At 34.2% G+C, this 11,025-nt stretch overlaps 2 protein-coding genes across 2 annotated transcripts in view; both read right to left on the minus strand.

Moving 5' to 3' along the window:
• The window catches only part of LOC107712288 (glutathione S-transferase A-like), a 7,166-nt gene extending 1,868 nt beyond the window's left edge, over positions 1-5,298 (minus strand). Inside the window, exons 1-3 of the mRNA XM_016517499.1 lie at positions 5,012-5,298; positions 4,796-4,861; positions 1,585-1,690 (exon numbers count right to left, since the gene is read on the minus strand). Of these exons, the coding sequence (XP_016372985.1) occupies positions 1,585-1,690; positions 4,796-4,861; positions 5,012-5,179 (340 nt within the window). The 5' untranslated portion in view covers positions 5,180-5,298. The remainder of the gene's footprint in view (positions 1-1,584; positions 1,691-4,795; positions 4,862-5,011) is intronic.
• A 2,834-nt stretch (positions 5,299-8,132) lies between these two features.
• fhod3a (formin homology 2 domain containing 3a) overlaps positions 8,133-11,025 on the minus strand; it is a 55,842-nt gene continuing 52,949 nt past the window's right edge. Inside the window, exons 26-27 of the mRNA XM_016517496.1 lie at positions 10,711-10,881; positions 8,133-8,954 (exon numbers count right to left, since the gene is read on the minus strand). Of these exons, the coding sequence (XP_016372982.1) occupies positions 8,878-8,954; positions 10,711-10,881 (248 nt within the window). The 3' untranslated portion in view covers positions 8,133-8,877. The remainder of the gene's footprint in view (positions 8,955-10,710; positions 10,882-11,025) is intronic.

Genomic DNA, 11,025 nt, shown 5'->3' on the forward strand with positions numbered 1-11,025 from the left:
GCTCTCTCTCTCTCTCGCTCGCGCGCGCGCGCGCGCACACACACACGATGCGCAAAACTCCGCATTACCTCCTCTCCTAGGTTCACGAAACGGTTGTCCATAAAATGCATTGCTGTTCTGTTGTAAGTGATCTTAAAGATTCCTAAATGCATCTACTTTCGGAAGGCCAAATAAAGTGCTTTTGCTTTCGCACTTAAACACACAGCGTCTCCCTGACATGGTTGCTTCAACACTAACTGCGGTTACTGAAACCATGCCTTCTTTCTTTGCGTGCACATTTGGGCGCATTATGCAAATATTTCCACATAGTGAGGTAGATATGTGGGGGCGTGTTAGAACGAGCCGTTTTAGGGGGGCGTGGCAGAGTCTTAACTTTGATAAAGAATATCTCTTTGGTTTTGAGACTTTAGTCTTTGCAACTTCAGGGATCTTATCTATGCACAATCAGCTTGTAACACTCCAAAGAGATAGGAAAACTTGAAATCGCATCATATGACCCCTTTAAAGTTGCGATGAAACGGAAGTAGCAGCAGATCTTTACTTCCATATTCTGATGACGTCTTTCACCAGAAGGTCCTGTTACGACATTTTGATAAAAAATTCTGAAACATATGCACAGATGAATCGTTCACAATACGCTCTACAACATGCATTTAGAATATAGTGTGGATTTCATGACATCTTGAATTCTGTGATTGTTTGTAAGCCGCCCCAAAAACACCCCATATCCTGCAGCTTTACCGACCATCTGCCTGATACATGGCATCAGGGGGTTCTTGAGCTTGAGAGGAGGGTGAAGGGGGAAATCCTGAAATAAATGAATGTTGGGATTAATTTCCCATGATCTCTGGTGCACATGCTGGTCATTGTTATGAATCTTGGATTACTGTTCGTTTATTAATGACCCAGAGCAGATGATTAGTGGGACAGGGGTGCAGCAGACCCTCTGTGCTTGCTGTTGAATGGTTAATTGTTAGTGTCTTATAACAAGTCATTGCATCACCATGACAAAGGCTTCTGTTTACATTATGCTATGGAGCGTCTCCATTGGTTTTAAGTGCCGGTTTTGCCAGCATTGGTGTCCTGCACAAATAAAGGTTCTTTATTGACGTTAATGGTTCTCTGAAGAACTGATCACTGAAAGGTTCTTTGTGGAGCCAAAAATTGTTCTTCTATGGCATCACTGCAAAAACACCTTTTTGGAGCCTTTATTTTTAAGAGTGTGATGTAAATCAGTGAGATCTTTATAACAGCGCAGCAGATTCTGACACAAAATGTGAAGATGTGAGATGTTCTGGAGGCTTGTGAAGATCATTCCTCCGCTGAGGAACAGTGAAAGTAAAGCTTCTGGAAACAAACGCTCCTCAAAAGATCCTGAGGATCAGATTTGAGACTCTAAAACATGATTGATGGAGAATCAAGTAAAGCTGAGCTGCTTCAGTCCAGTAAGTGTTCATCTGGAGATATTACTGACGTTATTCTGACCTTTACTTGATCAAAATCAGTCAAGATTTGACACGAGAAGCTCCAGCTGAAGCTAGACGTTTGTAGGGTTGAAGTATGTTGACTGTTGAGGGCACTTACACATTTTCTGCTGCAGGTTGTTGGTCTCAAACACTCGCTGGTAGACGAGCGCTTGTTCAACCGGGTCATCTGGGATCAGACGGGTGCCTTGAGACTTAAACGCGCTCTAAAAAAAACAAAAACACACTCGTCATTCATCAGTCTGGGACGTGAGGCTCCACTTAAGAGTCTGGATCTAGTACTTTATTACAAAAAATCTATTATTAGTGGTGCTACGAAGCAAAGCATCACTATTACTATCTCACTTGTCTATTATTATTATTATTAGTAGTAGTAGAATGATGATATGGAGTATCATCATTAGCAGCTGCCAAGCCACTGCCTAACAACCAAACACAATACCCTAGCAACCATTTACTAAGACCTATATCTCTGCATCAGAACATCGTATAGACATGTGCCTTGGCTCTTTTGAATAAAGCTAGCAAACAGGATTTCCAACATGCTAGCACTGAATAGCTACATGCTAATAGCGATTAGCTAAGTGTTAGCTAGCATGCTAAAAATACAAAAAAAAAAATTCTCATATTTTCTTCAGAAAATGTACATGTCTAGTTATTACTACTCTTTCATGATAAACATGTTTTCAAAGTTACTTTGATATTTTTATTGACGCTTAAAGTAAACAATTTCCATGTGCAACTGAACTAAATCTTTCCACATCAAGCAATATAAATTCTAAATATATAACATCAGAATTGATAATAAATTAAGACTGGAACAGATTAAAATTAATATCTACTCTTAACTGGGATAAAATACCTGGGATAAAAACCTTACCTTTGCTAGTACAAAGTGATTATTTGTAACTCACTTATCAAAGTTTGATAGACGATACTTCTTTTATTTCCACTGTAATCCATTGGGCTGTTAATTATGGAAGCTTGTTTCTGACATAGAATAAAAAAAATGAATAAAGGTAATTGCGACTTTTTAATCTCGCAATTCTGAGTTTTTATTTCATGATTCTGAATTGTGTGAAAAAGTCAGAACTGTGAGATGAAGTGTAGCAATTACTTAAATTTTAAATGAATTTAAATGAAAATCGTATAAAAAATTTTTTTTTTTAATCTATGGTGGGAAAAAATATCTTTATGTATAACGGAGACCCTAAATAGACACCTTTGCTAGTACAAAGTGATTATTTGTAACTCACTTATCAAAGTTTGATAGACGATACAGACGATACTTTTTTTATTTCCACTGTAATCCATTGGGCTGTTAATTATGGAAGCTTGTTTCTGACATAGAATAAAAAAAATGAATAAAGGTAATTGCGACTTTTTAATCTCGCAATTCTGAGTTTTTATTTCATGATTCTGAATTGTGTGAAAAAGTCAGAATTGTGAGATGAAGTGTAGCAATTACTTAAATTTTAAATTAATTTAAATGAAAATCGTATAAAAAAATTTTTTTTAAAATCTATGGTGGGAAAAAATATCTTTATGTATAACGGAGACCCTAAATAGACATAGTAATGAAAAAATTAGACGAGTTAAAATTATATTTCAATGTTTTTACGTTCTTTCGCAAAACTGGTTTCACGAGAGATTTTGAATTCAGTCGTAAACCTTTTGCGTTTTTTTTCAAACATGCAAAAAGTATCTTTTTGAATATATGCAGAACCACTGAAATATTCCCTGTTCTTGATTACTTTGTTCGAAATAAAACACTTTCAGCAATAAGGACATAATTGCACATTTATTAAACATGTCACAACACAACATTTATTGGTACGCGACCTAACGTGTATGGAGGTCTTCTCGAATGACGCAAATCAGCTGACATGCGACTCATTTGCTTTCCCGTTAATGCTCAGCGTTTCTGTAAAGCAGATCATGACTGATGAACTGACTTTAGCTGGAGAAATAACTCTTTGTTATTCTCCTCTTGCATTATTGACAAACTATTTTCCTGTTTGACTCTGTAAAGCTGCTTTGACACGATCAGTATTGTATAAAGCGCTATACAAATAAAGGTGACTGATGGTTTAACTGACTGATAGTTACGCAATGCTTTACAAGTAGATTCGTTTGAATCTGCTCAGACCTGATTCACACGAACTTTCCCAGACTTTCCTCTTTACACGTTACAATATTAATGTGTCGGTATGTTAATAGAGCTTATTTCCGCCATGGAATATAAAACATTTAAAAAGTTAACTGCGACTTTTATATCAATTCGGACTTTGTTTTTCGCAATTCTGAGTTTACACCTCGTAATTCTAACCTCTTTTTTCCCGCCATGGAATAAAAAATAAAAAGGGTACTTGCGACTTCTTATCTCACGATTATGACTTTTCTTCGTATAATTTGAGTTTATATCTCGCGACTGAGTTTGTTTTCTCAGAATAAAGGGTAAAGATGCAAATTTTATTAATTTAATAAAGAAAAAAAATTCTAATTTTCTTGGGGAACCAGTTTTGCGAAAGAACATAAAAGCACTTAAATATAATTTTAACTCTCATCTCATATTTTTCCATTACTATGTCCGTTTAGGATCTGTTATACATAACAATGACGAAAAAAATCAGTGATTAACTTGTTTCTCTAGTTTTTGTTTGTTTGTTTCCACCACAGAATAAAAAAAAACGTTAAGTAATTGCGACACTTTCGCTCACAATTCTGACTTTTTTCTCGCAACTCAGAATCGTGAGATATAAACTCTGAATTGCGAGAAAAAAGTCTGAATTGTGAGATAAAAAAGTTGCAATTAACTTTTTATTCCGTGGCAGAAACGGGCTTCCATAATATTCAGATGTAACAGAATGTCAATCATAACTAGACTAATGAGTTGACCGGTTAATTTCACCCTCTCTGGCAGGTGATTACAGCTGCATTGATCTTATTTTCTGATTTATAAGAATTATAGCACGTTTGAATTGTGTGCGATCAACTGGACACTAGGGATGGGCGTATCGATACAAAGTATCGATATATCGATACTGACGCGAGTATCGAAAGTATCGATACTCAAACAAAAATATCGATACTAAGGTGCATTTTATTTACCAGTGGTTTTGTTTATTTAATTTATTTAATAATAATAATGCGTACAATATGCATTGAATTGGACGAATAACCTTTGTTAGTATCGAAAACAAAATAAGGGGTATCGCCCATCCCTACTGGACACTGAATAAGGGTTTATAAATATTTGAATCCCGTAACGCCACGCCCCACTGTCACATGCCACGCCCCTCGTGTTTTACCTCCAGATACAGACACGCGGCAAACGACTCGTTCACGACGATGTCTCCGTGCTTGAAAGTCGGAAGCTGCAAATAAAACGAAAAAAAAAAGTGCAATATTAAAACAAGAGTCTGGCAACTGCTCTGTCGCTGAATTACAGCTGCACAGAAAGTAAAAGCTCAATGCAATCTTAAGAAATCATACACGACACGAGTCTGTCATGCATGTGAACGCACCTGAGCTCTGGGATTGAGAGCTTTCACTTCTTCACACTTGTGTTCGTTCTTGTCAAACGACAGATGTTTGTGTTTGTATCCCTGCAGCTGCTTCTCCTCCAGCGCGATCATGACTCTCCAGCACGGCGGAGAGCCGGAGCCCCAGTACAGCAGCATGCTCTGCGCCATGACCGCTAATACCGCGTTTAATTAGGAAAAAGAGCTGTTTTTACTGTGCAAAACACCCCAGATTTAACTGCGTCACGCTGACTCTGACACGTGCCTATAAACGCTTTCACTGAGAGGGGCGGGGACTGGCAGAATGACCAATTCTTCTTTCTGTTGCCATAACTAATTCTAACTAAACCAACTTGTTTTTGTATATTATACAGATGACGACCTTTATTTCCTTTATCCCACCTCTCCTTGTTAGTGATCTCCATGAACAAATATCCTTTAGAGGAAATAATAATAATAATAACGTAAAAAATAAATTATAATACAATAAATAAAAATAATTAGAAATAAAAAATGCACAAAATAAGAACAAATAAAAATAAAACTAGATATATAAAAAACTATACTAAAATAGATACTATACTAGAAAATAAAACTATACTAAAAATAGTATAAATATAGTAAGAACAGTATAAATATAAATAAATAAAATATAATAAAATAAATGAAAACAAACAAATACAATGAAAAAAAAATAGTAATATAAATAAAATGCAATATAATAAATAAAAAATACATATAAATATAAATAACAATTAAAAATAATAAAGATGAAAAATAAACAAACAAAAACAATCAATGGAAAAATAAATACAAAATAAAAATGAATAAAATAAATAATGAAAAATAAAGAAAAACAATAAGTAAAAATAGAAAAAAGTAAACTAAACAAAATAAAATAAATGAAAAATAAAACAAAGATAAAAAAAAAAAAGAATAAAAAAGAGAAAAGAATAAAAAAAATAAAAACATGCATTAAAACAAAAATGTCCCAACGTATTCAAGTGCCTATTTAGCTTATCTGTTAACTAAATATGTTCAAACGTGATCAGTTCGTTTATTACTCTCCACGTGTGTCAGAAACACACAGATCCAATCAAACGCTGCCAGCGGTCTTATTTCAGAAAGGGTTTTATTGCAGGGTGTGACATCAAAGTGAAAAATGTAACAGTTACAAAGCTTTTCGATTCTGAAAAATGAGTTCAGATTCCATGAGCCAAAGAAAAGATTATAAAACAGAGAGTTCCGGTCCTTGATTCTGATTGGCTGAGCCGCGTACACCTTTGTTTACTTCTGTCTGTTGCTCGGCAACCACTTTGTTGCAACCACAACTGATTCTGAGGAGCTACATTGTTTGGTGGAAGAATACTGTTTTTATTAATATCATTACACTTTATTTGCTTTCTGTGAAACCGTACTACTAGCTAAGGGGGTTTTAACAGCTAACAACGCCCCTTAGCTGTTATAAATTCACTGTAAACCACGGCTTCACGGGGATTATTGCTTTAACGAAACATTACAGATGTCTCAGCAGGTAAAAACAGACGAGTGCAAGTTCTGTGTTCTGAAATAAACGGCAAGTAAATCGAAACGCAAATCTCTAAACTAAACGAAACGCTGTGCGTGGCGTTTATGGCTTCAGTTGTCGTTCTTAAATTAACAAAAACACACACGATCAGACACCAAATCTACAGAAATGACAAAAGCAAACAAAAGGGCATTAACATTTACAGTCTCGTTCATCCTCAAAAATACCATTTTGTACATTTAAAATCATTTTTGGAGACAAAATGCATCTGATGTAGAGCTCATACAAATCTTATAAAGTCTTGTTTTTTCCCATATAATAATAATAATAATGGACGTTAAACATGATGGCTCTCAACACAACACTCACAGACAATCCTGGAGAATGACGAGAGATAGTCAGTAAACTGTATACTGTTAAAGATCTCAGAAACATGAACGAGCGAGTTAGTTTGTTATTCTAGTTCCTTCTGTGTCAAAGGCACGCCGACATCTGCAATAAAACACTCGAAAGTCTCAAACAAAAGATGCTTATAAACCCAAGGACCAAAGCAAGAAACAGCAGCTCGTGTGCAGCATTTATAAACGTTATTAACCCTCATAATGCATTCAGAATCTGATACTGTTTTCATATTCTGGGCCCGTTTGGACCTGAACAATCATTATTTTATAAAACAGTCATAACTTCTTATTAATGAGTAACTGTGAAAAAAAAAAAAATCTCAGTTTTGAATGTTACTGCATTTAACCCTTTATTATTAATGAAAAAATTTAGAAAGTCTTTGATTTTTTTTAATTACACGTGAACCAGACTGAAAAAAACTGAGATGCAAAATATGTATATATTTTTTTCAATACTGATGAGAAATTTCATTTGAATATGTCATTGTATGAAATTTATAAGAACATATAATCTGAGAATTATCAGTATAAAATCCTGTGGAATGAATGAAGTCTCTTCTGCTCATCAAAGCTGCATTTATTTGATCAGAAATACAGCAGAAGCAGTAATATTGTGATATATTTTTACTATTTAAAATAACTGCTTTCTATGTGAATATGTGTTAAACTGTAATTTATTCCTGTGATTTCAAAGCTGAATTTTCAGCATCATTGCTCTTTTTTTTTTTTATAAATGTTTTTTGGGGAAAGAAATTATAGAAATTAATACTTTTATTTAGCAAGGATGCTTTAAATTGATCAAAAGTGATGATAAAAGACATTTATAATGTTACATAAGATTTCTATTTCAGATAAACTCTATCTATTCATCAAAGAAACCTGGAAAAATTATACTCCGCTGTTTTCAACTTAATAATAATAATAAATATTTTTTGAGCAGCATATTAGAATGATTTCTGAAGATCATGTGACACTGAAGACTGGAGTAATGATGCTGAAAATACAGCTGCGTATCACAGAAATAAATTACAGTTTAACATATATTCACATAGAAAACAGTTATTTTAAATAGTAAAAATATTTCACAATATTACTGCTTCTGCTGTATTTCTGATCAAATAAATGCAGGCTCGGTGAGCAGAAGAGACTTCATTAAAACACATTAAAAATCTTACTTCTTCAAAAACACGAAACAGGTTATATCTCTTAAAAAATAACTGTAAAAAATCTGAAAAAAATAAATGATGTGTATTTTGAGGGTCTTAAAGCATGTGCGAAGTTTCGTTCCCGTACTAAAAACCCTGCATTGTTTAGAAACGTTTATGTATCTCTTCCGGGTCAAAACAGACCTGAATGCGTGAAGAGGGTTAAAACATGGCAATATGACAAAAGATACAAAACTGAACTGCACTTTTAATAAATCCAACTGTGTTGATTTTAACAAAAAAAGTCACTGAGTCTGTGTGTTTTAAAGGTGTTTCACCGTCCGATAACCACATCTAGAATTGTAGGATTTAAAAAATAAACACATTTAATGTCTCTTATAAAGTTGTACCTTCATGTTGCACATTTTACAATAAATAATCCAAAGTATCAGAGCACAGTTTCACTGATCTGACTCATAAAGTGAATCAAGTGACATTTCACCATTAATAGATATAATTCAAATAGTGTTCAGTCGGAGTGAAAACATATTCTTAGCTTTCCTTTACCTGAACACGCTTCTCTAAAGGGATTGTACATCATCACAGTGGCGGCCTGTGATTGGCTGGTGAGCTGTGTATGTAATGAGGGGGCGTGGCTTAGAATCAAACACACAATGGAGGCGGAGCTTTGCTGTATTTATGATGGGTGAAAAGCTTCTGCAGCCATTTCGTGATCTAAAACATGTTTTTACTGATTCTGTTGTCCTGAGATGAGTTCTGCTGAAGGCGAACGCGTCAGTGTGCTTCGGACGTGTCCAATCCCAGCGCTTGAGCTTCTTCTGCGGTCAGACCGCCCTTCAGAGTCCTCCTCACTGAGACACAACACCAGCGTCAGTCTCTGTTTAACTCGCACACAATAAAAACTCTGTGAATTTCTAAGACTCTAAATGATGAATTTGATCAAAACACACAATCTCCTCATGTCTTCTGTCTCTGATTGGGTGTTTTACCCAGTAAAAGCTCTTTTAGTGTAATTGTTCAAGCGTTCAGCTTCAGCTGGAGCTTCTCGAGTCAAATCTTGACTGATTTTATCAAGTAAATAGCTTAGAATAACTTACGAAGAACAATAAATATCGTCGGCTCTTTGACAAATTGCTTTGTTCCTCTTTTGTAAGTTGCTGCTAAATGCATAAATGTGAATGTAACTTCTATATTGTTATAATCAAAATATTAAATTAAAATAATGTTTTTTTTTTATTTGTTTTTTTTGTGTCAGATTATTGATGATTTTGATGTTTTTATTGATTTTGATGTTTTTATTATTATTATTTATAATTGTTTTATTTTGATCATATTTATTTTCAAATAATGTATTTATGATTTAAGTGTTTGACTAACTTTAACATTATTTTATTTTTAAAATTTGTATGACGTGTTATGTGTTTTTATTTTATTTATTTTGTATTATTTTTATTTAACATGTTTGTGGTTTTATTACATTTTTGACTTTTTTTTTTCATCACCTTTTATATTGTTAGTAATATTTCCAGATGAACACTTACATAAAACTAATTAATTCGAAAAAAAACTAAACAAAAGAACAATCAAAATAAAACACGGAGATTCAAATAAATCATAAAAATGTCAAATTAAAATGAATAATGTTAAATTAAAAACAATCGAAATAAAGCACTTAGTAAACATTTATAATATCATAAAAGTTAATAATTAAAATAAATAAATTATTTAAAAATAAAAATGGATCAGGATAAATAAACAAATTAGAATAATTTTTTTTAATGATTTTTATTATTAATTATTATTTTATTATTTATTTTAACTAAGTGTTTTTTATTTTAGATTTTTGTTTTTATTTTACCATTATTTATTTAAATTTTTTACGATGGACTGAAGCAGCTCAGCTTTACTTGATTCTCCATCAATCATGTTTTAGAGTCTCAAATCTGATCCTCAGGATCTTTTGAGGAGCGTTTGTTTCCAGAAGCTTTACTTTCACTGTTCCTCATCATTAATATCAGCATCTGATGCAAATTCATATTTTTGCTCAGTTTGAGTCTCTGAATAAAATTGAGCTGTTTTTTCTTTAATATTCTCACTCTATCAGTCTATATGGGCCATAAAAGCCTGATGGAGCAAATATGATTTCCTTCTATAACTCTTCAATTTCTGAAAATTCTATTTTTCTGACTATTATTTCATTGGTCAGGCTTTACAGTGTTAAGAGACAGAATTTGCTGATGAACGTACATGACTTGCGGTTTGCGCGAGAGCGGCGTCGTTCGCGGGGCTGCGCTCGTTCTCTGGGACTCTGAGTGATCTTTTGAGGAGCGTTTGTTTCCAGAAGCTTTACTTTCACTGTTCCTCATCATTAATATCAGCATCTGATGCAAATTCATATTTTTGCTCAGTTTGAGTCTCTGAATAAAATTGAGCTGTTTTTTCTTTAATATTCTCACTCTATCAGTCTATATGGGCCATAAAAGCCTGATGGAGCAAATATGATTTCCTTCTATAACTCTTCAATTTCTGAAAATTCTATTTTTCTGACTATTATTTCATTGGTCAGGCTTTACAGTGTTAAGAGACAGAATTTGCTGATGAACGTACATGACTTGCGGTTTGCGCGAGAGCGGCGTCGTTCGCGGGGCTGCGCTCGTTCTCTGGGACTCTGAGTGGCGGATCGTACGATTCTCTCCATGATGTCGTCTGCAGCTTCGTCCGTCGCACACTGAGACTCTTCGTTCCCTGCGGCCCAAGCGCTGCGGCCTGTAGAGACACACACACACGAGGATGTTAGACCGCTTCACCTGAATGAGTTTCTACATATGAACACTGATCACTGATGTGTGTGTGTGAGTGAGTGAGTGTGAGTGTGAGTGTGTGTGTGAGTGTGTGAGTGAGTGTGTGTGAGTGAGTGTGTGA

The sequence above is a fragment of the Sinocyclocheilus rhinocerous genome, unplaced genomic scaffold (assembly GCF_001515625.1).
Source record: "Sinocyclocheilus rhinocerous isolate Xijiao unplaced genomic scaffold, SAMN03320098_v1.1 scaffold3283, whole genome shotgun sequence".
Classification (NCBI taxonomy): Eukaryota; Metazoa; Chordata; class Actinopteri; order Cypriniformes; family Cyprinidae; genus Sinocyclocheilus; species Sinocyclocheilus rhinocerous.